Source organism: Mercurialis annua, linkage group LG2 (assembly GCF_937616625.2).
Source record: "Mercurialis annua linkage group LG2, ddMerAnnu1.2, whole genome shotgun sequence".
In the NCBI taxonomy this organism is placed as follows: domain Eukaryota; kingdom Viridiplantae; phylum Streptophyta; class Magnoliopsida; order Malpighiales; family Euphorbiaceae; genus Mercurialis; species Mercurialis annua.
Window position 1 is genome coordinate 25462763 of NC_065571.1, and position 27738 is coordinate 25490500.

Genomic DNA, 27738 nt, shown 5'->3' on the forward strand with positions numbered 1-27738 from the left:
TTCAAATTACTCGACGTGCTACGTTCTCGGCCACACGCATATCCACTTATTTTACTCTTACTGACATTGTGACTGCCATTAGGGTTAATCATATATTTGTATTATATTTATCCCTTTTTGTTCCTATGTTGTCACAACTACATAGAATATTTTCCACCTAATTCTCTCATCATCTTTCCACGTGACTTTATCTTTTTCATTTCTCAATAACTCCTTATCAAATTCTTTGTGACATGCGCAAGTTGTTCGTACTTTCTTGATACTTGTCACTTTAACTGATCTCCTACTATCCATAATCTACCTTTGAATTCTTATACCTTATCATACATGTCATATGTCTTTGGCATACCTTACTTTCACTTCTTATTTCCCATTCGATTTATCTGATATCACTTTTTTTAGTATGACCCAGTTCTGATATGGAGTCTTTCCTTCACATCCTTTCAAGTATCTCGACACATAAAGCCTCATCCATATGTTCGATACGTTTAACGCTACATAATGTATCTATCTTTTCAAGGATTACAATTAATCTTCTACATCAATCGCGCTATGCACTTTACTCCTTATTAGCCAAACTAGAAACTTAAGATCCCATGCTTTGCGTACCTCTATCACACTTAAACTTGCTCCAATCTTTTCATTTGCTTTATAATCGCAACCTTATGGAAGTTCCAACTTCTAACTCACTTATTGCAACACTTGTCATTTATCTCTTGATCTTTCTTATCGTATAACTTCAAATATTCATTCTCATGCGGGGTTGGTGTTGGCTATACTTAGCAAGCCAAATCTTACACTTTAAACAATTCATTCCCATGCAAAACTGACATTAACTATACTTAGTTAATCCAATTCCATACTCTGTATTTCGTATTCTCGTCACACGCCCTCTTGGCTCGTCGCTTTTATCCGTATATATCCTCCATTGATATTTTTAATAAAACTAATTCAAGTCCTTGGTTTGACGATCGCAACGGTAAATACTTAGGTAACCATCTTAGAAACATCGAGTTCCAGTGACAACTTGATCCAACGGCTCTATAAAGAGTTGTCACGGTCTTACTAAGCCTGGCGACTCTAATATCACGCAATGTTCACATCATTCTTCCATATGGGTAATCTTTTATCTTCAAGGTATAAGCTATGAGTCGATTTCTATATTCGACTATCCTCCTGTTGTAGCATGGTGTCCTAATCATTTCGTTTATAGATGGGAACATCCCAGTTCATCGTTCAATCAATTACATTTCGCTACTCACGTACATCTTATCATTCGCTTCTCATATATAAACTTCATTCTTCTAATACACTTCTCTTCTTGTCTCGTAGTTTGATACCCTCGATGTGTCGACAAAAAGAGCACTTACATTATCGCTTATAACTAATCGGATGTACATTATTATCCGAATATATATTATTCTAGTCGTGCTCTAGTCCATTCAATCAATGCTAAGTCTATATATAGAAGCATAATCCTATGTCCTCGCGACTACACGTGTTCGTTCTTCTGGTGGCCTTGATCGCAACTTGATCTCGAGCATTTCATTGTCGTTACAGAGTTCTGGTCTAAGTATACTTACATAAAAACAAAACTCTTTCTAACAAAACGAATCATTTTGAAAGTTATATCAAAATTCCATTAAAACATTAGCAAAATTGTGCACTAGGGTGATGACGTCTCTCATCCCCAAAGAGTTGCCACAACTCACCTTGTGTATGTCCACAATGCACATGATGCATGTTCTATCAATGCATGTCTTCATTTATCATTCTCTTTATTAATAATGTATGTAGTGATTCATTCCTATCAATGTCGTGGAAATCATACATTTCTGTATCGGGTCTAGGCACAATTATGCTTTCCAAATCGTTTAAACAAATACCTTAGAAAGTTATAAACTTGGAGTTTTGTAAGCTCTCTAGACCTTTAAACTCTGTATCCGGCAAGTTCTCCTACTACTATAGCTTCATATCTCTTTCATACACGTCTTGGCGTCCCGATTAATCCCTTTTGACAGCATCTTTCGCGCTATTCGATGCTAACTACATACGCCTGACTATCGAGTCATAATACTATCTACTACATTCGACTCATAGGAGGCATTACATCTCTCCGAGAGTCCATCTGGATATGCATGTCGCGTATGCATATCCTAATGAAAACAAACACGCGTATTTATCTCGTATAAGCATGGCACCGCGAAATAAACAACATTTAACAAACTAATCTATCACTCTTATCACAAACAAACAATGCAAACTACTTGGATCAGACAGAACACAACTCTACAGCTGCAGTAGTTCCTAGGTCACTTAACCAACAAAACACATATTAGCAGAGGTAACTGGACCAACTACTCTGATATCATAATTATCACGACCCAATATATTGAGCCGAGACCGGTGCTAGGGAACGGGAGTGGTAGCTCCGGAACCCGTAGCAAGCCTAAAACCACTATAAAATTTTTCGCGATTAAACAAATAAGATATAAGTATAAACGGAAGCAACGTTATATATATATACACCAATCATTCGACATAATACATAAGGGCGTCTCACTTCTGTACCACGTACGGACTAGCCCACTTGTCGACTTGTACATATGGGTCATAATCGTAAACGGTGTAGCCTAACTTAAGGCATATACCTTATGTGAAAAGACCTTCCTATACTAGGTTGGTATTCATACCGTATACTACTGCTGCACAGAAAGGGGCTCATACTTTGTGCAAGCCTGGAAGACTTCTGGCACAAAAGAGATGGTCTGTCTGATCCGACCCCAACTACCTGAAAGACATCAAAAGTGAGGGGTCAGTATTTGGGAAAATACTGAGTGAGCTTGCAAATTACTAACGGTATTATAAAAATATAACATCGCATTTCAAATAAAGCCTTAGAATAAAAATACATATAATCAAGCATTTGATCCGTTCGAAACTAAAAGCCTAAAACTTAACAAGGCATAAGAATGTTCAAATCAAACTGATCCAAATGGTTCGGCCTGAGAATAGCTCAACTCAACCACGTCAGCCGCGACCAACCTCTTAATCCCAAATGGTGGGTCCAACCCACTAGATACGTTGCTAGGGTTACTTTAACCGAGTTCACTCTCGTATCACATTCATATCATATGCGCATTTCATAATCTTAATGACAATCTAGGCACACTAGACTGACTTAATTACTCGTGATCACGCAGCCTATTGACACCCAATAGGTAGCTAGTTTCTTCGGATCGCATACTAGAGTCTCAGCTCAAACTATCATTCAAGTAATCAAGTCATCAAATCATATAAATGCGATGTATAAAATCATAATATATAAAAATAACTTTTATAATAGCTCGTCGGTCTAATAGCTCGTCGATATAGCCATTTCCTATTCAAATCATACGTACGTTTAATTCATAAACGTAAACTTAGTTATAAAAGCCTAAGTTATAATCTTAGGTTAGCACGATCGTATTCCAAATATGTCTCTTAACTTTGATCGTGTTCTAACACTTAGTCGAGATACTTGTTATATCTCTGGTTTATTGATTTTCAATCATAGGTTCCTTATATCACGAAATCCTAATTGAACACGTCATGTTCGATATCCAAATTTATTGTTTTCGGGGTCCATATTTCCTTTTCAACGTCCGACAATTTAAAATTCGAAAACTAGGTCTTAATGGGGCGAGAACGCCCCAACGGGTAGGTTTGTGGGTTGTATGAGCGCACGAGAGGTTGTGTGCGCTCGCACACCTTCGTGTGCGATCGCACACCGTACTGTGCTTGCGCACAGTACGGCCGTGCTTTCGCACGCCGCTTACGAGCCGCTCCGACATGCTCTAATTTGATTTCATCATGCTCCTATCTCATTTTAAGACAAACTCAACTCCAAATTCATCAAAGCAACAATAGAAATGTGATTACAATTCGTTCGATTCGTTTAAAAATGAAACAACCCTCTAAACTTCGATTTCAGAAACCACAACGAAAATATTACCTTGATTTAGAGCTTGAATATGATAGAGGATTGAATTCCGAACAAATCGATATAAAAAACGCGTGATTTGGTCGAGAAACGGCGAAACAGCGACGGATCGAAGTAATCGCCATTTTCTTCCTTTCTGATGCTTTCTCCTCATTTCTGGAATCATCTGATTCCTATTCTTTCTTTCCTTATTCATATTTATATATCTTGGAAAATTTGCCACTTTAATCCTTCATTTCTTTAACTTATACCATTTCACTTTCAAACTTATCCTTTTAACCAAACGGTTAATTATTCACTTTAACTCAATTACTTACGTATTATTTATATCAAAATAAATAGTACTAATCCAATCCGTCAATAATCTTCTAATTTCTATTCTCGAAGCATAATTGGCTAATTTACACTTTGTCCTTAAACTATTCAAAAATTAAAATTTAGCCCAATATGCATCCGCGTCCAATTTTAAAAAAGTCTCCGATTGACTCGAAACTTTTACTACTATTAGTATAAAATATTTCGCGGACCTTGGCGAAATAATTTCCATCACGGGATTTATATTTTATTTTATATTAATTTTCTAACTTTTTTCTCAAATACCGCTAATATTCTTAATGAAAATTAGTGTAAATTCCCAATAATATTTAATTAAATCCATATTAATTTAATTTATCGGAATTTACGACACGTTGCACAATTTAATTATTTTAAATATTTGGGTATTAAAACGTTTCACCTTTTTAGCGAATTGAAGCCAAACGTTTACAAACGCTACGAATTTAAGCCAAACGTTTAAAACGTTACCAAACAAATCCAAACTTTTCACAATTTTAGCAAATTAAGTCAAACGTTTACAAACGTTACGGAACAAAAACAAACGTTTCCCCTTTTTATCGATTTAAGCCAAACGTTTACAAACGTTAGGAAACAAATCCAAGCGTTTCAATTTTTTAGCGATTTAAGCCAAACGTATAAAACGTTACGAAAGAAATCCAAACGTTTCAAATTTTTAGCGATTTAAGCCAAACGTTCACAAACGTTACTAAACAAAGCAAAACATTCCAAACGTTTCGCCTTTTTAGCGATTTATGCCAAACGTTTACAAACGTTACGAAACAAATCCAAACGTTTCCCCTTTTTAGCGATTTAAGTCAAACGTTTACAAACATTACGAAACAAATCCAAATGTTTCCCAATTTTAGCGATTTAAGCCAAACATTTACAAACGTTACGAAACAGATTCGAATGTTTCCCAATTTTAGCGATTTAAGCCAAACGTTTAAAACAGTACGAAACAAATCCAAACGTTTCCCAATTTTAGCGATTTAAGCCAAACGTTTACAAACGTTACGAAACAAATCCAATTGTTTTACCTTTTTAGCGATTTAAGCCAAACATTTACAAACGTTGCGAAACAAATCCAATTGTTTCGCCTTTTTAGCAATTTAAGCCAAACGTTTACAAACCTTACAAAACAAATCCAAAAGTTTCACATTTTTAGCGATTTACGGCAATCGTTTACAAACGTTACAGAACAAAACTAAACGTTTTACCTTTTTAGCGATTTATGCCAAAAGTTTACAAACGTTACCAAACAAATCCAAGCGTTTCACCTTTTTAGCGATTTAAGCCAAACATTTAAAACGTTACGAAACAAATCCAAACGTTTCATATTTTTAGCTATTTAAGCCAAACATTTACAAACGTTACGAAACAAAGCCAAACATTTACAAACGATACGAAACCAATCCAAACATTTCCCCTTTCTAACGATTTAAGCCAAAAGTTTACAAACGTTACGAAACAAATCCAAACGCTGATAAACGTTTCTCCTTAACTCGCTAAAAAGGTGAAATGTTTGGATTTATTCCGTAACGTTTATAAGCGTTTGGCTTAAATCGCTAAGAAGGGGAAACGTTTGATTTTGTTTTGTAACGTTTGTAAACGTTCGGCTTATATCGTTAAAAAAGTGAAACGTTTGGATTTATTTCGTAACGTTTGCAAACGTCTGGCTTAAATCGCTAAAAATGGGAAACATTGGTTTTGTTCCGTAACGTTTGTAAATGTTTGGTTTAAATCGCAAAAAACGTAAAACGTTTAGATTTGTTTCGTAACTTTTGTAAATGTTTACTGTAAATCGCTAAAAATGTGCAACATTTAGATTTGTTTCGTAACGTTTGTAAATGTTTGGCTGAAATCAGTAAAATAGGAAAATGCTTGGATTTGTTTCGTAACTTTTGTAAACGTTATGTTTTGTCGATTTAAGCCAAATATTTACAAACTTTACGAAACAAATCAAAACGTTTCACCTTTTTAGCGATTTAAGCCAAACGTTCACAAAACCAAACGTTTCACCTTTTTAGCGATTTAAGCCGAACGTTTACAAACGTTACAGAACAAATCCAAACGTTTGGTTTTGTTCTGTAACGTTTGTAAACGTTTGGCTATAATTGCTAAAAATATGAAACGTTTGGATTTATTTCATAACGTTTGTAAACGTTTCACTTAAATCATTAAAAAGGTGAAATTCTTGGATTTGTTTCATAACGTTTGTAAACGTTTGGCTTATATCGCTAAAAAGGTGAAACGTTTAGATTTGTTTTGTAATGTTTGTAAATGTTTGGCTTCAATCGCTAAAAAGGTGAAACGTTTGGATTTGTTTTTGTACCGTTTGTAAACGTTTGGCATAAATTGCTAAAAAGGTGAAACGTTTGGATTTGTTTTGTAACGTTTGTAAACGTTTGGTTTAAATTGCCAAAATGGGGAAACGTTTGGATTTGTTTCGTAACGTTTATAAACGTTTGGCTTAAATCGCTAAAAAGGGGAAACATTTGGATTTGTTTCGTAACGTTCGTAAACGTTTGGCATAAATCGCTAAAATAGGGAAACGTTTGGTTTTGTTTAGTAAATGTTTGCCTTAAATCGCTAAAAAGGTGAAACATTTGGTTTTGTGAACGTTTGGTTTTGTTCTGTAACGTTTATAATAGTTTGGCTTAAATCGCTAAAAATATGAAACCTTTGGATTTATTTTGTAACGTTTGTAAACGTTTGACTTAAACCGATAAAAAGGAGAAACGTTTAGATTAGTTTCGTAATGTTTGTAAACGTTTGGCTAAAATTGCTAAAAATATGACACGTTTGGTTTTATTCCGTAACGTTTGTGAACGTTTGGCTTAAATAGCTAAAATATGAAACAATTGTATTTGTTTCGTAGCATTTGTAAACGTTGGGCTTCAATCGCTAAAAAGGTGAAAACATTTGGATTTGTTTCGTAACATTTGTAAACGTTTGGCTTAAATCGCTAAAATGGGGAAACGTTTGGTTTTGTTTCGCAACATTCGTAAACGTTTGGTTTAAATATCTAAAAGTATGAAACATTTGGATTTGTTTCGTAACATTTTAAACGTTTGGTTTTTTTCGTAACGTTTGTTAACGTTTGGCTTTAATCACTAAAAAGGTGAAACATTTGGTTTTGTTTCGTAACGTTTGTAAACGTTTGGCTTAAATTGCTAAAAAGGGGAAACGCTTGGATTTCTTTCGTAACGTTTTAAACATTTGGTTTTGTTTCGTAACGTTTGTAAACGTTTAGATTAAATCGCTAAAAAGGTGAAACGTTTGGATTTGTTTCGTAACGTTTGTAAATGTTTGGCTTAAGGAGGAACGTTTGGATTTATTTCGTAACATTTGTAATCGTTTGGTTTTGTTTCGTAACGTTTGTAAACGTTTAGATTAAATCGCTAAAAAGGTGAAACGTTGGATTTGTTTCGTAACGTTTGTAAATGTTTGGCTTAAGGAGGAACGTTTGGATTTATTTCGTAACATTTATAATCGTTTGGTTTTGTTTCGTAACGTTTGTAAACATTTGGCTTAAATCGCTAAAAAGGTGAAACGTTTGGTTTTGTTTCGTAACATTTGTAAACGTTTTGCTAAAATCGCTAAAAAGGTAAACGTTACGAAACAAATCCCTAAATTCATTTAAACGTTTGGTGTTAAAACGCTGCGAAACAAAACCACACGTTTCCTGTATTTAGTGATTTAAGCCAAACGTTTACAAATGTTACAAAACAAAACCAAACGTTTACAAACGTTACGAAACATATCCAAGTGTTTCACCCTTTTAGTAATTTAAGCCAAACGTTTACAAATGTTACGAAACAAATCCAAACGTTTCCCCTTTTTAGCGATATAAGTCAAACGTTTACAAACGTTATGAAACAAATCCAAACGTTTCCCCATTTTAGCAATTTAAGCCAAACGTTTACAAACGTTACGAAACAAATCCAAACATTTCACCGTTTTAGCGATTTAAGCCAAACGTTTACAAATGTTACGAAACAAAACCAAACGTTTCCCCATTTTAGCGATTTAAGCCAAACGTTTACAAACATTACGAAACAAATCTAAATGTTTCACCTTTTTAGCGATTTAAGCCAAACGTTTACAAAGGTTACGAAACAAATCCAATTGTTTCACATTTTTAGCGATTTAAGCCAAACGTTTACAAAAGTTACGGAACAAATCCAAGTGTTTCACCTTTTTAGCAATTTTTTAAACCAAACATTTACAAAGTTACGAAACAAAACCAAATGTTTCACCTTTTTAGCGATATAAGCCAAACGTTTCACCTTTCAAAACATTTGTAAACGTTTGGCTTAAATCGCTAACAAGGTGAAACATTTGGATTTGTTTCGTAATGTTTGTAAACGTTTGGCTTAGATCGCTAAAAAGATGAAACGTTTGGATTTGTTCCGTAACATTTGTAAAACTTTGTCTTAAATCCCTAAAAAGGTGAAACGTTTTGATTTGTTTCGTAACGTTTGTAAACTTTTGGCTTAAATAGCTAAAAAGGTGAAACGTGTGGATTTATTTCGTAACGTTTGTAAACGTTTGGCTTAAATTGGTAAAAAGGTGAAACGCTTGGATTTGTTTCATAACGTTTGTAAATGTTTGGCTTAAATTGCCAAAAAGGTGAAACACTTGGATTTTTTTCGAAACGTTTGTAAATATTCGGCTTAAATTGCTAAAAAGGTGACACGCTTCGATTTTTTGCGTAACGTTTGTAAATGTTCGGCTTAAATCGCGAAAAAGGTGAAACGCTTGGATTTATTCCGTTACGTTTGTAAACTTTCGGCTTAAATCTCTAAAAAGGTGGAACATTTGGTTTTGTTCCGTAACGTTTTTAAACGTTCGACTTAAATTGCTAAAAAGGTGAAACAATTGGTTTTGTTTCGTAACGTTTGTAAACGTTTTGCTTAAATCGCTAAAAAGGTGAAACATTTGGTTTTGTTTCATAACTTTTGTAATGGTTTGGCTTAAATCGCCAAAAGGGTGAAACGTTTGGTTTTGTTTCATAACCTTTGAAACGTTTGGCTTATATTGCTAAAAAGAAGAAATGTTTGGATTTGTTTCGTAACGTTTGTAAACGTTTGGCTTAAATTACTAAAAAGTTGAAACGCTTGGATTTGTTTCATAACGTTTGTAAACATTTGGCTTAAATTGCTAAAAAGGTGAAACATTTGGATTTGTTTCATAACGTTTGTAAATGTTTGGCTTTGTTTCATAACGTTTGTAAACGTTTGCATTTGTTTCATAACGGTTGTAAACATTTGGTTTTTTTCGTGACTGTTGTAAACGTTTGGTTTTTTTCGAAACGTTTGTAAACGTTAGGCTTAAATTGCTAAAAAGGTGAAACGCTTGGATTTGTTTCGTAACATTTGTAAACGTTTGGCTTAAATTGCTAAAAAGGTGAAACCTTAGATTTGTTTCGTAAACGTTTGGCTTAAATCGCTAAAAATGTGAAACGTTTCGATTTGTTTCGTAACATTTTAAACGTTTGGTTTTGTTTCGTGACGTTTATAAGCATTTGGCTTTAATCGTTAAAAACGTGAAACGTTTGGTTTTGTTTCATAACCTTTGTAAACTTTTGGCTTAAATCACTAAAAGGGATAAGCGTTTGGATTTGTTTCATAACGTTTGTAAACGTTTGGCTTAAATCGCTAAAAAGGTGAAACGTTTGGATTTGTTTTGTAACGTTTGTAAACATTTGGCTTAAATTGCTAAAAAGGTGAAACTCTTGGATTATTTCGTAACGTTTGGCTTAAATCGCTAGAAAGGGGAAACGTTTGGTTTTGTTTCGTAACGTTATAAATGCTTGGATTAGTTTCGTAACATTTGTAAACGTTTTGTTTGTAAACATTTGGCTTAAATCGCTAAAAAGGTTAAACGTTTGGTTATGTTTCGTAAAGTTTTGCTTAAATTGCTAAAAAAGTGAAACGTTTGGACTTATTTCGTAACGTTTGTAAACATTTGGCTTAAATTGCTAAAAAGGTGAAACGCTTGAATTTGTTTCGTAAAATTTTAAATGTCTGGATTTGTATTAAAACGTTTGTAGACGTTTGGCTTAAATCGCTAAAAAGGGGAAATGTTTGGATTTGTTTGGCTTATATTGCTAAAAAGGTGAAACGCTTGGATTTGTTTTGTAACATTTGTAAACATTTGCCTTAAATTGCTAAAAAGGTAAAACATTTGGATTTGTTTCGTAATTTTGTAAATGTTTGGTTAAAATCGCTAAAATGGTGAAATTTTTGGATTTTCCAAACGTTTACAAACGTAACGAAACAAATCCAAACGTTTCACCTTTTTAGCGATTTAAGCCAAACGTTTACAAACGTTACGAAACAAATCCAAATGTTTCCCCATTTTTGCGATTTAAACCAAACGTTTACAAACATTGATGAAACACATTTATGAAACAAATCCAAACGGTTCCCATTTTAGCAATTTAAGCCAAACGTTTACAGACGTTACGAAACAATCCAAACGTTTCACCTTTTTAGCGATCTAAGCCAAACGTTTACACACGTTACGAAACAAAACCAAATGTTTCACATTTTTAACGATTTAAGCCAATTGTTTACAAATGTTACGAAATAAATTCAAACGTTTCATCTTTTTAGAAATTTAAGCCAAATGTTTACAAAAGTTACGAAACAAATCCAAACGGTTCCCCATTTTAGCGATTTAAGCCAAACATTTACTAACATTACGAAACAAATAGCTAAAACGTTGCGAAACAAACGTTTACAATCGTTACGAAACCAATCCAAACGTTTAAAACGTTGCTACACAAATCCAAACGTTTCACATTTTTAGCAATTTAAGCAAAACGTTTATAAACGTTACGAAACAAATCAAAACGTTTTACCTTTTTAGCAATTTAAGCCAAACGTTTACAAACGTTACGAAACAAAACCAATCGTTTAAAACGTTACGAAACAAAACTAAACATTTAGATTTTTAGCGATTTAAGCGAAATGTTTACAAGCGTTTCGAAACAAAACCAAACATTTACAAACGTTATGAAAATAAATTTTATTTTTCGTGGGATTTTAAAATAGTATCGACCAATTATTTTATGAATTTTTTTTTTGTTTCAACGTAAGCAAAAGCGGGCAAGTACTCTGTTAAAAAAATAAGACATTTTGTATAGTTGATTTTTAGGGTAATAATGGCACTTGTATTTTAGCTTATTGACCATAATAGATTTAAAGCAATCAAAGAAAAATTTAAAAATGGTAATATTAACCATGGATAACTTTATAAAGGGTAGCAGTAAATAAAATAATCGAGACATTATTTAATTATTGAACAAAAAAAATGATGATTAGGTTAAAAGGCAAACCTAGCAAAGGCTAAAAATCAAGATATTTTAATTTTGATAATTTTAGTTGGCAATAAAATTAACCTAAAATATGAGATGATCATAGTTTGAATTTCATAGTAAGTTTATGTTAAGTAAATAAAATAAATTTGGTAATGACCTATAGTAGATTTACGATGGTCAAGACAAGTATAATTGATTCGGAAAGGGGTTCCGAAATGAGAAAAATAAGTTAAAAGGAGAAATAAGGTGTTGTGAGTTAGAAAAAGGGATTATGAAAATTCGAGGACGAATTTTTATAAGGGGGAGTGAATGTAATACCCATATTTGGTGTGTATGGAATTTTTAAAGAAAAGGATAAAATTGGAAATTTTATTGGGAACTTATAGCCTACGAAGCGATATTTTTGATATCGATTAAGGTTCTAATTAAGTTATAATAATTATTTAAGAATTTTACGTGTTTGTGTGTGTGCATGAGTAATTATGTGATTTAATTATTTTACATGGGTGGCATTTTGGTAATTTCGGCCATAACAAGTAAATTTGGTTAAAATATTAAAATGTCGATTTATCACGGAGTTTAATGTATTTGGGGTTTGAATAAAATAAAAATGAGACGGAAACGGTTTTCAAGAAAAGATTTTGTATTTTTTCGAAAACCGACAAAATAATGATTGGAAATTGTTTTATTATCATAAATAGTAAAACGACAAGGGAAATATTTATATTTAAGAGGATAAGGACACATGGAATACATGTGTCAAACATGCATGTCTATATGTCACTTTAGTAAAGAGACTTTTTAATTTATTAAGACAAAATTTAAATTATGATCTAAAAATAGGAAAAAATAAAATACCTTTTACTTTGGCCGAATCTACCTTAGGCTAAAATACCATCTTTTCCTTTTTTTCAAGCTCCTTAAGGTAAGAACTAAATTAACTTTATGTTTGTACTTGATTTAATGTTACTGTTTTAAAGAAAATTCTCTCTTTTGTGTTCTTGATGAATTGTGGGGGTGTGCTTAAAATTTGATTTTCTTTGTAAAGTTTGAGTCTTTGCCATGATCAAAAAATGTGGGTCTTGAATTTTAAAAGAAATTTCGGATTTAAAAAAAATAGATTTTTAAGACTTGAAATTTACATGCAATAGGGTTTTTAAATAAGTTGAGGTCATCAAAGAAATGGGTAAAGGTTAATTTCGAATTAATCCAAGTATTTTTTATACCTAAGAGTTAAAATTCTTAAATGATTTCAAGAGCCATTTATAATAGTTAAAAAGCTGAAATTTTTGAAAATTGGGTATTTTATGGAATTTTTAAGTTAAATAAAGTTATTTAAGTAAGAGATAAAAAGGAGAAAAATTTGTTGGTAATGGCCAAATATTTGTTGAAGAACTTTGAGAAAAAAAACTTGAAAATTTCACTTATTAATGGATGTATTTCTATAGTAAATTTATGGTTTAAATGGTTTATTAAGAGGGTATTTTTAATCTAAGAAAAATCTGGAAATAATATAGTTGGGGGTGATAATAGAATTTACTATGTTGATCATAAAATATCGAAGAAAAAAATTAATTTTTTAACTTGGTCATTTTGATATTGCCGAAATATATGGGTCAACAATTGAAAATTTGATTTGTAAATTGTTGAATCTTAGATTGAAATGGTTTATTGGAAAGTTAAATGTTTAAGTTAATTTAATTGAAAAATGCCGAATATGTATAAGAATTTTTAAGGTAAATTTTAGGGTTAATGTTAAAAAAAGAAATCACGAACTTTACACGTTTTCTCATTTTAATCACGAGGTTTAAATTTTCTCATTTTCATACACGAACTACCACTTTTTTTTCAAATTCATACATGGTGTTGAGGTGGCACTCATTAATTTGTGTAAAATGACCTCCACCTCAGCGAATTACACCAATGGAGCCGTGACACATCAGCACCGTGCATGAATTTGAGAAAAAGTGGTAGTTCGTGCATGAAAATGAGAAAATTTAAAATGCATGATTAACATGAGAAAACATGTAAAGTTCGTGAATTTTTATGACTTTACCCCTAATTTTATGATTTGTGGGTAAATTTTTTATGGAATTTATGTCTTGTTCAATGCTTTAGATTTTTTATGTAATAGGGTGTTTTAAATTGCTTTTGTGAAATTGTATGATAAATGTTTCTGGTTAATATTGAATCTTTGTATATTGTTGGCCGAATAAATGATAGGGTGAAATAGGCATAATTTGTGAAAATATTGTATGAACTATTTGTGATTGAATGATTTAGGAGGCATAAATATATGTGGAATTTGTTAGAATGTTAGTGGTTAATTAAATATGTGTTGGCCGAATAAATATTGAAAAATGGCATGGATTTATGTAGTGTAAAAATTGCTAAATTTTGATGGAAATGTTAAGGTGTGAAATGGTGAGATAGATATAATTTTCATTTGGTTAAAATGGTGTTTATAAATATGTTGGCATGTTAAAGTAGCTAAAAATACTAAGTGCTAAATTGTGGTGTGTTGGCCGAATAGTGTAAGCATTGTTGGATAAATTTTGTGAGAAATTATTTGGTATTGATTGTTTATAATTGTATGCTTAGTCTAGTAATTAACCAAGTGTTGGTTAATTAGGTTGATGATTAAATCTATGGCATGAGATTTTAGAAATGCTAAATTTATAATGAATTGAAATTAATTGTTATGAATTTTTGGTGATTAGGTGATAGAGAGATGGGGTACTGGTCGGCGAAGCACTACCGGCCGGTGAATGGAGCACGGTGGCTTTGTTCTACCGAGCCACGGCACGGTTGGGTTAAAAATCCAAACCCAAACCGTTAAGGACCAAGACCGATTGAATGGAGTTCCAGAATAGGACCTTGGACTAAATACTGTAGACATGACTTAATGTTAAAATATGGACTTAAATAAATTTAATGGATTAAATAAAATATAAATAAAAGACTAAAATGTATTTTATAAAAGTTTAAAGGCTTATATTTTATTTAATGGAATTAAATGGACCTAGAATGTATGATAGGTCTAAATTTGTTTAGTTTAAATAAAATTGTAAATTTTTAAATTTTGTTTAAACCCAAAAGTCATATTTTCTATATGGACTATTGTAAAGTTATGAATCAATTACTATTTAATTAAAATTGAAATTTTAATTAGAGGATTATGATTCATTTGACATTAGGGGAATTAATAAAGACTATAAATAATAGTGAAAGGGCAAAATGGTAAATTGATATAGAGAAGGTAGAATGAACCGAACCGGACTTTGATTTAAATTAAAATTCCTAAGTTCCCGATAATTAGAAAGGACTTCGTACGTTGTGAAATACGATTAGTGTTGTATTCGTATAGTTTGTTAGGGTCAAATCTTAGAATAAAGCGTTTTCTTCCAGGAATCTACTCGAACGTTAAGGTGTGACGAAATGTCAATCTTTGGAGGAGCGTATCTACAAGGTGTCAGTTGAAATAGACCGAGAAGCTAGCGATGGAATAACGCGGCTTAAAATTATTTTGTGGACTACAGTCTGTGAGTTTACATTTTTACATGCACGTATTAAAATAATAAAAATATTTTACTCTAATAAGAGAATATAATTATTATAAATATTTTAAGTATTTTTAAATTATATCGTGGTATATATATATATATATATATATATATATATATATATATATTTCAAAGATGTGAATTTTGAAACAGATAAAATATGATCTGGATTTGACTTAACGAAACGTGCCTTCTATTAGGCGGTAATAAAGCTAAGTGATCACTAGATAAAGGGAGATACGTATTTTATTTTTAAGTAATGCGTGAATGTGAATGGTAAGTCTAAGGCGACGGCCTAGACATGGTGGGAGAGTTCTGAGACGACGGTCTAGAACCCCGAACAGATTGACGACACAGTGGCGAAACTGGCCCCGTCGAACGATCTAAAGATTAACAGCGACGGAACGAGAGAGTTCTGTTGTTAGATCTAAAGTGAAGTTGGAAACAGGCTAAAGTACGGTTTAGCGCTGTATGGATTAGTGGATGAATAAACTAACGGCAAAAGAACGTACGGAATCTGTCGATTAGTTACGGAGACTTAAAGGATTTGCGTTTACGAACGTTTTATGGATATATGTTTGTGGAAATCCAACCGGTATCATTATTTTGATATGCGTATTTTGAATTGTATTTGTTTTGTTTAATATATGTGTGTAAACTTGCGAACTCATCAGTATATCTGACCCATGTTGTTGTACTTTTTTTTCAGGTACGTAGACTGTCATTGATGGGACTTCATATTCTTGCTTCATGAAGTCTCTTTTTGGGTCAGGTGGTATTATGTGAAAAGTATCTGGTAGCGCTGCAGTAGACCAGTCTAGATATACAGACGCTAGCATGCTTTTGTTGCGATGAGTTGCCACGTATCAACTCTGCTTTATATTTCATCGTATGTTTATATTATGTGTATGTATGCATGCTTAAACTCTTTTGTGTTGCGATGCTTCTCGGGTATGTGTATTACCGAGATGTGTGAAAAAATAGTTGGAAACTGTAATGACATCGCTATGGTATGTTTAAAGTGGGCCCGACGTTGCAAGTATTTAGTTGTTATGTTTAACTTTAACGGTTATCGGTTTCGGGAAGGAATGGTATCCCAATTGTGTTTGAAACGATAACACCCAGTTTTTTTAAATGCTTAAACTGGAAAAGAATTTTTATAAATAATTCCGCGAAAAACATTTACACCCAGTTTTCAGAATATTAACTCTTGGTTTTCGGAAATTAATTATTAAAACCATTCGTTTAAAAGAATGTGATTTTTATTTTAAGGCTTGCTACGGGATTCAGAACAACCACTCCCATTCCCTAACGCCGGTCTCGATCCGAGAATCGGGTCGTGAAAAAAAATCCAAACGTTTCCCCATTTAGCGATTTAAGCCAAACTTTTACAAACGTTACGAAACAAATTTACGAAACAAATCCAAACGATTCACCTTTTTGGCAATTTAATCTAAACGTTTACGAATGTGACGAAATAAATCCAAACAATTCATTTTTTTTAGCAATTTAAGCCTAACATTTACAAATGTTACGAAACAAAACCAAACGTCTTGCATTTTTAGCGATTTAAGCCAAACGTTTAAAAACGTTACAAAACAAATCTAAACGTTTCACCTTTTTAGCAATATAAGCCAAACGTTTACAAACGTTATGAAACAAATCAAAACGTTTCACTTTTTTAGCGATTTAAGCCAAACGTTTACAAACATTACAAAACAAATTCAAACGTTTCACCGTTTTAGCAATTTAAGCCAAATATTTACAAACGTTACGAAACAAATCGAAATGTTTCCCCATTTTAGCGATTTAAGCCAAATGTTTACAAACGTTACTAAACAAATCCAAGCGTTTCACCTTTTTAGCAATTTAAGCCAAACGTTTACAAACGTTACAAAACAAATCCAAATGTTTCCCCATTTTAGTGATATAAGCCAAACGTTTATAAACGTTACGAAACAAATCCAAGCGTTTCACCTTTTTAGCAATTTAAGCCAAAAGTTTCCAAACATTACGAAACAAATCCAAACGCTTCACATTTTTAGGGATTTAAGCCAAATGTTTACTAACATTACGAAACAAATCCAAACTTTTCCCCATATTAGGGATTTACGCCAAATGTTTACAAATGTTACGAAACAAATACAAATATTTCCCCATTTTTAGCGATTTAAGCCAAACGTTTACAAAAGTTATGAAACAAAACCAAATGTTTCGCCTTTTTAGCAATTTAAGCCAAACGTTTACAAACGTTACGAAACAAATCCAAGCGTTTCACCTTTTTATAATTTAATCCCAACGTTTACAAACGTTACGAAACAAAACCAAACGTTTGGAAAATCGCTAAAAAGGTTTACAAATGTTACGAACCAAAACCAAATGTTTAAACTTTTTAGCGATTTAAGCCAAACGTTTACAAACTTTACGAAACAAAACCAAACGTTTAAAACTTTACAAAACAAATCCAAATGTTTCACATATTTAACGATTTAAAGCAAACGCTTACAAACATTACAAAACAAATTCAAAGGTTTCGACTTTTTAGAGATTTAAGTCGAACGTTTCAAACATTTACAAACGTTACAAAACAAATCCAAATGTTTCACCTTTTAGCGATTTAAGCTAAACGTTTACAAACGTTACGAAACAAATCCAAACGTTTCACCTTTTTAGCGATTTAAGCCAAACGTTTACAAACGTTACGAAACAAATCCAAATGTTTCGCCTTTTTAGCGATTTAAGGCAAACGTTTACAAACATTACGAAACAAATCCATACGTTTAACCTTTTTAGCGATTTAAGCCAAACGTTTACAGACGTTACGAAACAAAACATGATATTCACCTTTTTAGCAATTTAAGCCAAACGTTTAGAAACGTTACGAAACAAATCCAAGCGTTTCACCTTATTAGCATTTTAATCCGAACGTTTACAAACGTCACGAAACAAAACCAAACGTTTAGCAAATCGCTAAAAAGGTTTACAAAGGTTACGAGCCAAAACCAAACGTTTAACCTTTTTAACGATTTAAGCCAAACGTTTACAAACTTTACGAAACAAAACCAAACGTTTTGCCTTTTTAGAAATTTAAGCCAAACGTGTACAAACGTTACGAAACCAATCCAAACTTTTCACCTTTTTAGCAATTTAAGCCAAACGTTTACAAACGTTACGAAACCAAAACCAAACATTTCCCCTTTTTAGCGATTTAAGCCAAATGTTTATAAACGTTATGATAGAAATCCAAACATTTCACCTTTTTAGTTGTATAAGTCAAACCTTACGAAACAAATCCAAACGTTTCCCCTTTTTAGAGATTTTAGCCATACGTTTACAAATGTTTTGAAACATATACAAACGTTTCCCCTTTTAGCAATTTAAACCAAACGTTTACAAACGATATAAAACAAATCCAAGCATTTCACCTTTTTAGCAATTTAAGCGAAACGTTTACATACGTTACAAAAAAATTCAATCGTTACACCTTTTTAGCAATTTATGCAAAACGTTTACAAACGTTAAGAAACACATCTGAAACTTTCATGTTTTTAGCGACTTAAGCAAAACGTTTACAAACGTTACGAAACAAATCCAAACGTTTGATCTTTTTAGCAATTTAAACCAAACGTTTACAAACGTTACGGAACAAATCCAAGCGTTTCACCTTTTTAGCAATTGAAGCCGAACATTTACAAACGTTACGAAACAAAGACAAACGAAACAAAACCAAATGTTTATAAACGTTTGTCTTTGTTTCGTAACGTCTCCAAACGTTTGGATTCACCTTTTCAGCAATTTAAGCCAAACGTTTATAAATGTTGCGAAACAAATCGTAACGTTTCACATTTTTAGCGATTTAAGCCGAATGTTTACAAATATTACGACACAAAACCAAATGTTTGACCTTTTTAGCGATATAAGCCAAACATTTATAAAACGTTTACAAACATTACGAAACAAAACCAAACGTTTCACCTTTTTAGCAATTTAAGTGAAACATTTACAAACGTAACAAAAAAAATTTCACCTTTTTATCAATTTAAGCGTAACGTTTAGCAACGTTACCAAACAAATACAAACATTTCACCTTTTTAGCAATTTAAGCCAAACGTTTACAAATGTTATGAAACAAATCCAAACATTTCACCTTTCCCCATTTTAGCGATTTAAGCCAAATGTTTAAAAACGTTACGAAACAAAACTAAACGTTTAAACCATTACGAAACAAAACTAAACAAATCCAAACGTTTCACATTTTTAGCGATTTATGCCAAACGTTTACGAACGTTACAAAACAAGTCCAAGCTTTTCACCCTTTTAAAAATTTAAGCCAAACGGTTACAAACGTTACGAAACAAATCCAAGCGTTTCACCTTTTTAGCAATTTAAGCAAAATGTTTAAAACATTAGGAAACAAAACCAAACAATTCACCTTTTTAGCGATTTATGCCAAACGTTTACAAACGTTACGAAACAAATCCAAATGTTTCACCTTTTAAGGGATTTAAGCCAAACATTTACAGACGTTACGAAACAAATGTAAAAGTTTCACCTTTTGAGCGTTTTAAGCCAAACGTTTACAAACGTTACGAAACAAAACCAAATGTTTACAAACTTTAGGAAACAAAACCAAGCATTTCACCTTTGTAAAAGTTTTACCTTTTTAGCGTTTTAAGCCAAAAACCAAATGTTTACAAACTTTACGAAACAAAACCAATCGTTTACAAACGTTATAAAACAAATCCAAACATTTCACCTTTTTAGCGATTTAAGCCAAACGTTTACAAACTTTACGAAACAAAACCAAGCGTTTCACCTTTTTAGCAATTTAACCCAAACGTTTACAAATGTTACGAAACAAATCCAAGTGTTTCACCTTTTTCACATTTTTAGCAATATAAGCCAAACGTTTTGAAACGTTGTGAAACAAAACCAAACGTTTCAAACATTACGAAACAAATCCAATCGTCTCATATTTTTAGCAATTTAAACCAAACGTCTACAAACGTTAAGAAACAAATGCAATTGTTTCACCATTTACGCCATTACAGCCTAACGTTTGGAAACGTTACGGAACAAAACCAAACGTTTCACCTTTTTAGCAATTTATGCCAAACGTGTACAAACGTTTTGAAATAAATCCAAACGTTTGACCTTTTTAGCGATTTAAGCCAAACGTTTACAAACGTTAAGTAAAAAACCAAACATTTCCCCCTTTTAGCGATTTAAGCCAAACGGTTACAAATGTTACGAAACAAATCCAAACGTTTCACTTTTTTAGCGATTTAAACCAAACGTTTATAAATTTTACGAAACAAAACCAAACGTTTCACCTTTTTAGCGATCTAAGCCAAACGTTTACAAACGTTACGAAACAAAACCAAACGTTTAAAACGTTACCAAAAAATCCAAACGTTTACCAACATTACGAAAAAAATCCAAATGTTTCAGTTTTTTATTGATTTAAGCCAAACGTTTACAAAGGTTACGAAACAAAACCAAGCGTTTCATTTTTTTACCAATTTAAGCCAAACGTTGACAAACGTTGCGAAACAAATCCAAGCGTTTCATATTTTTCACATTTTTAGCGATTTAAGCCAAACGTTTACCAACGTTACCAAACAAAACAAAACGTTTAAAATGTTACGAAACAAATGCAAACGTTTCCCATTTTTAGCAATTTAAGCCAAACGTTTACATAAGTTACAAAACAAATCTAAACGTTTCACCTTTTTACCGATTTAAGCCAAACGTTTGGAAATGTTTGGGAACAAAACCAAACGTTTCACCTTTTTAGCAATTTAAACCAAACGTTTACAAGCGTTACGAAATAAATCCAAACATTTTACATTTTTAGCGATTTAAGCCAAATGTTTACAAACGTTACGAAACAAAACCAAACGTTTCGCAAATCGCTAAAAAGGTTTACAAACGTTACGAGCCAAAACCAAATGTTTACCCTTTTTAGCGATGTAAGCCAAATGTTTACAAATTTTATGAAACAGAACCAAACGTTTCACCTTTTTAGCAATTTAAGCCAAACGTGTACAAACGTTACGAAACAAATCCAAACGTTTCTCCTTTTTAGCGATTTAAACCAAACGTTTACAAACGTTACGAAACCAAAACCAAACATTCCCCCTTTTTAGCGATTTAAGCCAAACGTTTAAAAACGTTACGAAACAACTGTAAACATTTCGCCTTTTTAGCGTTTTAAGCCAAACATTTAGAAACGTTATGAAACAAAAAATAACGTTTCCCATTTTAGCGATTTAGGCAAATAATTTACAAACGTTACGACACAAAACCAAACGTTTATAACGTTACGAAACAAATCCAAACGTTTACTAACGTTACGAAACAAATTCAAACGTTTACAAACGATACGAAACAAATTCAGACGCTTCACCTTTTTAGCAATTTAAGCCCAACTTTTACAAACTTTACGAAGCAAAACTAAGCGTTTCACCTTTTTAGTAATTTAACCCAAACGTTTAAAAATGTTACGAAACAAATCCAAGCGTTTCACCTTTTTCACATTATTAGCAATTTAAGCCAAACATTTACAAACGTTACGAAACAAAACCAAACGTTTCAAACATTACGAAACAAATCCAAACGTCTCACATTGTTAGCAATTTAAGCCAAACGTTGACAAACGTTATGAAACAAAAAAATGTTTCTAAACATTATAAAACAAAGCCAAACGTTTATAAACGTTACGAAACAAATGTAAAAGTTTTACCTTTTTAGCGTTTTAAGCCAAACGTTTACAAACGTTACGAAACAAAACCAAATGTTTCCCCTTTTTAGCGATTTAAGCCAACCATTTACAAACATTATGAAACAAAACCATACGTTTATAACTTTACGAAATAAATCCAAACGTTTACAAACGTTACAAAACAAATCCAAACATTTCACCTTTTTAGCGATTTAAGCCAAACGTTTACAAACTTTACGAAACAAAACCAAGCCTTTCACATTTTTAGCAATTTAACCCAAACGTTTACAAACGTTACGAAACAAATCCAAGCGTTTCACCTTTTTCACATTTTTAGTAATATAAGCCAAACGTTTTGAAACGTTGCGAAAGAAAACCAAACATTTCAAACATTATGAAACAAATCCAAAGGTCTCACATTTTTAGCAATTTAAGTCAAACGTCTACAAACGATACGAAACAAATCCAATAGTTTCACCTTCTAAGCGATTTAAGCCTAACGTTTGGAAATGTTAGGAAACAAAAACAAATGTTTCTCCTTTTTAGCAATTTAAGCCAAACGTGTACAAATGTTACGAAACAAATCCAAATGTTTGACCATTTTAGCGATTTAAGCCAAACGTTTACAAACGTTACGAAAAAAAACCAAACATTTCCCCTTTTAGCGATTTAAGCCAAACGGTTAAAAATGTTACGAAACAAATCCAAACGTTTCACCTTTTTAGCGATTTAATCCAAACGTTTACAAATGTTACGAAACAAAACCAAACGTTTCACCTTTTTAGCGATATAAGCCAAACGTTTACAAATGTTACGAAACAAAACAAAACGCTTAAAACGTTACCAAAAAAATCAAAACGTTTACAAACGTTTCAAAAAAATCCAAACGTTTCAGCTTTTTATTGATTTAAGCCAAACGTTGACAAACATTATGCAACAAAAAAATGTTTATAAACATTATGAAATAAAACCAAATGTTAAAAACGTTATGAAACAAATCCAAATGTTTCACATTTTTAGCGATTTAAGCCAAACGTTTACAAACGTTACAAAATAAGTCCAAGCTTTTCACCCTTTTAGAAATTTAAGCCAAACGTTTACAAACGTTCAGAAACAAATTTAAGAGTTTCACTTTTTTAGCAATTTAAGCAGAATGTTTAAAAACGTTACGAAACCAAACCAAACAATTCACCTTTTTAGAGATTTATGCCAAACGTTTACAAATGTTACGAAACAAATCCAAACGTTTCACCTTTTAAGGGATTTAAGCCAAACGTTTACAAACATTACGAAACAAATGTAAAAGTTTCACCTTTTTAGCGTATTAAGCCAAACGTTTACAAACGTTACGAAACAAAGCCAAATGTTTCCCCTTTTTAGCGATTTAAGCCAACCGTTTACAAACGTTACGAAACAAAACCATACGTTTATAACGTTACAAAATAAATCCAAAGGTTATAAAAGAAATCCAAACATTTCACCTTTTTAGCGATTTAAGCCAAACGTTTACAAACTTTACGAAACAAAACCAAGCGTTTCACTTTTTTAGCAATTTAACCCAAACGTTTACAAACGTTACGCAACAAATCCAAGCGTTTCACCTTTTTCACATTTTTAGCAATATAAGCCAAACGTTTTGAAACGTTCCGAAATAAAACCAAACGTTTCAAAAATTATGAAACAAATCCAAAGGTCTCACATTTTTAGCAATTTAAGCTAAACGTTTACAAACGATACGAAACAAATCCAATTGTTTCACCTTTTAAACGATTGAAGCCTAACGTTTGGAAACGTTACGGAACAAAAACAAACGTTTCACCTTTTTAGCAATTTAAGCCAAACGTGTACAAACATTACGAAACAAATCCAAATGTTTGACCTTTTTAGCGATTTAAGCCAAACGTTTACAAACGTTACGAAAAAAACCAAACGTTTCCCCCTTTTTGCGATTTAAGCCAAACGGTTACAAATGATACGAAACAAATCCAAACGTTTCACCTTCTTAGCGATTTAAGCCAAACGTTTACAAATGTTACAAAACAAAACCAAACTTTTCCCCTTTTAGCGATCTAAGACAAACGTTTACAAACGTTACGAAATAAAACCAAACTTTTAAAACGTTACCAAAAAAATCAAAACGTTTACAAACGTTACGAAAAAAATCCAAACATTTCAGCTTTTTATTGATTTAGGCCAAACGTTTACAAAGGTTATGAAACAAAACCAAGTGTTTCACCTTTTTACCAATTTAAGCAAAACGTTGACAAACGTTGCGAAACAAATCCAAGCGTTTCACCGTTTTTCACATTTTAGCGATTTAAGGCAAACGTTTACCAACGTTATCAAACAAAACAAAACGTTTAAAATGTTACGAAACAAATCCAGACGTTTCTCATTTTTAGCAATTTAAGCCAAACGTTTATAAAAGTTACAAAACAAATCCAAACGTTTCACCTTTTTACCGATTTAAGCCAAACGTTTCGAAACATTAGGGAACAAAACAAAACGTTTCATCTTTTTAGCAATTTAAGCCAAACGTTTATAAACATTACAAAATAAATCCAAACATTTTACCTTTTTAGCGATTTAAGCCAAATGTTTACAAACGTTAAGAAACAAAACCAAACGTTTAGCAAATCGCTAAAAAGGTTTACAAACGTTACGAGCAAAAACGAAACGTTTACCCTTTTTAGCGATTTAAGCCAAACGTTTACAAACTTTACGAAACAAAACCAAACATTTCGCCTTTTTAGCAATTTAAGCCAAACGTGTACAAAAGTTACGAAACAAATCCAAACGTTTCTCCTTTTTAGCGATTTTAGCCAAACGTTTACAAACGTTACGAAAACAAAACCAAACATTTCCCCTTTTTAGCGATTTAAGCCAAATATTTACAAATGTTACGAAACAAATCCAAACGTTTCACATTTTTAGCGATTTAAGCAAAATGTTTACAAACGTTACGAAAGAAATCCAAACGTTTCACCTTTTTAGTTGTTTAAGTCAAACCTTACGAAACAAATCCAAACGTTTCTCATTTTTAGCGATTTAAGCCAAACGTTTACAAACGTATCGAAATAAATCCAAACGTTTCCCTTTTTAACAATTTAAGCCAAATGTTTACAAACGATACGAAACAAATCCAAGCGTTTCACCTTTTTAGCAATTTAAGCCAAACGTTTACAAACGTTACAAAACAAATCCAAACGTTTCACCTTTTTAGCAATTGATGCAAAACGTTTGCAAATGTTACGAAACAAATCCAAACGTTTCATGTTTTTAGCGAGTTAAGCCAAACGTTTACAAACGCTATAAAACAAATCCAAACGTTTCATCTTTTTAGCAATTTAACCCAAATGTTTACAAACGTTACGAAACAAATCCAAGCGTTTCACCTTTTTAGCAATTTAAGCCGAACATTTACAAACTTTACGATATAAAACCAAACGTTTATGAACGTTTGGCTTTGTTTCATAACTTCTCCAAACGTTTGGATTTACCTTTTCAGCGATTTAAGCCAAACATTTATAAATGTTACAAAACAAATCCAAATGTTTCACATTTTTAGCGATTTAAGCCGAACGTTTACAAACATTACGACACAAAACTAAACGTTTGGCCTTTTTGGCGATATAAGCCAAACGTTTACAAAACATTTACAAACATTACGAAACAAAACCAAACGTTTCACCTTTTTAGCTATTTAAGTCAAACTTTTACAAACGTTACAAAACAAATTTTAACCTTTTTATCAATTTAAGCGTAACGTTTACCAACGTTACATAACAAATACAAACGTTTCACCTTTTTAGCAATTTAAGCCAAACGTTTTCAAATGTTATGAAACAAATCCAAACATTTCACCTTCCCCATTTTAGCGATTTAAGCCAAATGTCTAATAAAATTTCGAAACAAAACTAAACGTTTCACCTTTTTAGCGATTTAAGCCACATATTTACAAACGTTATGAAACAATAAAAATGTTTTAAACATTACGAAATAAAACCAAACGTTTAAACCGTTACGAAACAAATACAAACGTTTCACATTTTTAGCGATTTAAGCCAAACGTTGCAAAAAAAGTCCAAGCATTTCACCTTTTTAGCGATGTAAACCAAACGTTTACAAACGCTACGAAAGAAATCCAAGCGTTTCACCTTTTTATTAATTTAAGCCAAACGTTTAAAAACGTTACGAAGCAAAACCAAACGTTTCACCTTTTAAGAGATTTAAGCCAAACGTTTACAAACGTTACAAAACAAATCCAAACGTTTCCCCTTTTAAGGGATTTAAGCCAAGCGTTTACAAACGTTACGAAACAAATGTAAACGTTTAACCTTTTTAGCGATTTATGCCAAAAGTTTAGAAACATTACGAAACAAAACAAAACGTTTTCCCTTTTTAGCGATTTAAGCCAACCATTTATAAACGTTACGAAACAAAACCAAACCTTTTGCAATGTTTGTAAACGTTTGGCTTAAATCACTAAAAAGGGGAAACGTTTGGATTTGTTTTGTAATGTTTGTAAACGTATGGCTTAAATCGCTAATACGTTGAAATGTTTGGATTTATTTTCTAACATTTGTAAACGTTTGGCTTATATTGCTAAAAAGGTGAAACGATGTGATTTGTTTCGTAACTTTTGCGAATGTTTGGCTTAAATTGCTAAAAAGGTGAAATGCTTGGATTTGTTTCGTGACGTTTATAAATGTTTGGCTTTAATCGCTAAAAGATGAAACGTTTGGGTTTGTTTCGTAACGTTTGTAAACGCTTGGCTTAAATTGCAAAGACGTGAAACATTTTGATATGTTTCATAACCTTTGCAAACGTTTGGCTTAAATCGCTAAAAAGGTGAAACGTTTGGATTTGTTTTGTAACGCTTGTAAACGTTTGGCTTAAATTGCAAAAAACGTGAAACATTTTGATATGTTTCGTAATGTTTGTAAACGTTTTGCTTAAATCGCTGAAAAGGTGTGAAACGTTTAAATTTGTTTCGTATCGTTTGTAATGTTTGGCTTCAATCGCCATAAAGGTGAAACGTTTGGATTTGTTTCGTAACGTTTGTAAACGTCTGGCATAAATTGCTCAAAAGGTAAAATGTTTGGATTTATTTCGTAACGTTTTAAACGTTTGGCTTAAATCGCTAAAATGGGGAAGCATTTGGATTTGTTTCGTAACGTTTGTAAACGTTTGGCTTAACTTGCTAAAAAGTTGAAATGTTTGGTTTTGTTTCATAACGTTTTTAAACGTTCGGCTTAAATTGTTAAAAATGGGAAACGTTTGGATTTGTTTCGTAACGTTTGTAACGTTTGGCTTAAATTGCTAAATAGATGAAACACTTGGACTTTTTTCGAAACGATTGTGAACATTATGCCTAAATTACTAAAAAAGGTGAATAAATTTCTAAAAAGGTGAAACGCTTGGTTTTGTTTCGTAACATTTGTAAGGGTTTGGCTTAAATCGCTAAAAATGTGAAACGTTTGGATTTGTTTCGTAACGTTTTAAACGTTTGATTTTGTTTCGTAACGTTTGTAAACGTTTGGATTAAATCACTAAAAAGGGGAAGCGCTTGGATTTGTTTTGTAACGTTTGTAAACGTTTGGCTTAAATTCCTAAAAAGGCGAAACGTTTGGATTTGTTTCATAACGTTTGGAAACGTTTCGCTAAAATCACTAAAAAGGTGAAACGTTTGGATTTATTTCGTAACGTTTGTAAACGTATGGCTTAAATCGGTAAAAAGTTCAACGTTTGGATTTGTTTCGTAAAGTTTGTAAACGTTTGGCTTTAATTGCTAAAAAGGTGAAAC

At 32.2% G+C, this 27738-nt stretch overlaps 1 protein-coding gene across 1 annotated transcript in view; it reads left to right on the top strand.

Annotated features, from left to right (window-relative positions):
- Positions 1–419: 419 nt before the first annotated feature.
- Positions 420–27738, top strand: part of LOC126668378 (uncharacterized) — a 44756-nt gene continuing 17437 nt past the window's right edge. The window contains exons 1-4 of the mRNA XM_050361584.1: positions 420–447; positions 1138–1262; positions 1333–1394; positions 2680–2766. Coding sequence (XP_050217541.1) covers positions 420–447; positions 1138–1262; positions 1333–1394; positions 2680–2766 — 302 coding nt within the window. The remainder of the gene's footprint in view (positions 448–1137; positions 1263–1332; positions 1395–2679; positions 2767–27738) is intronic.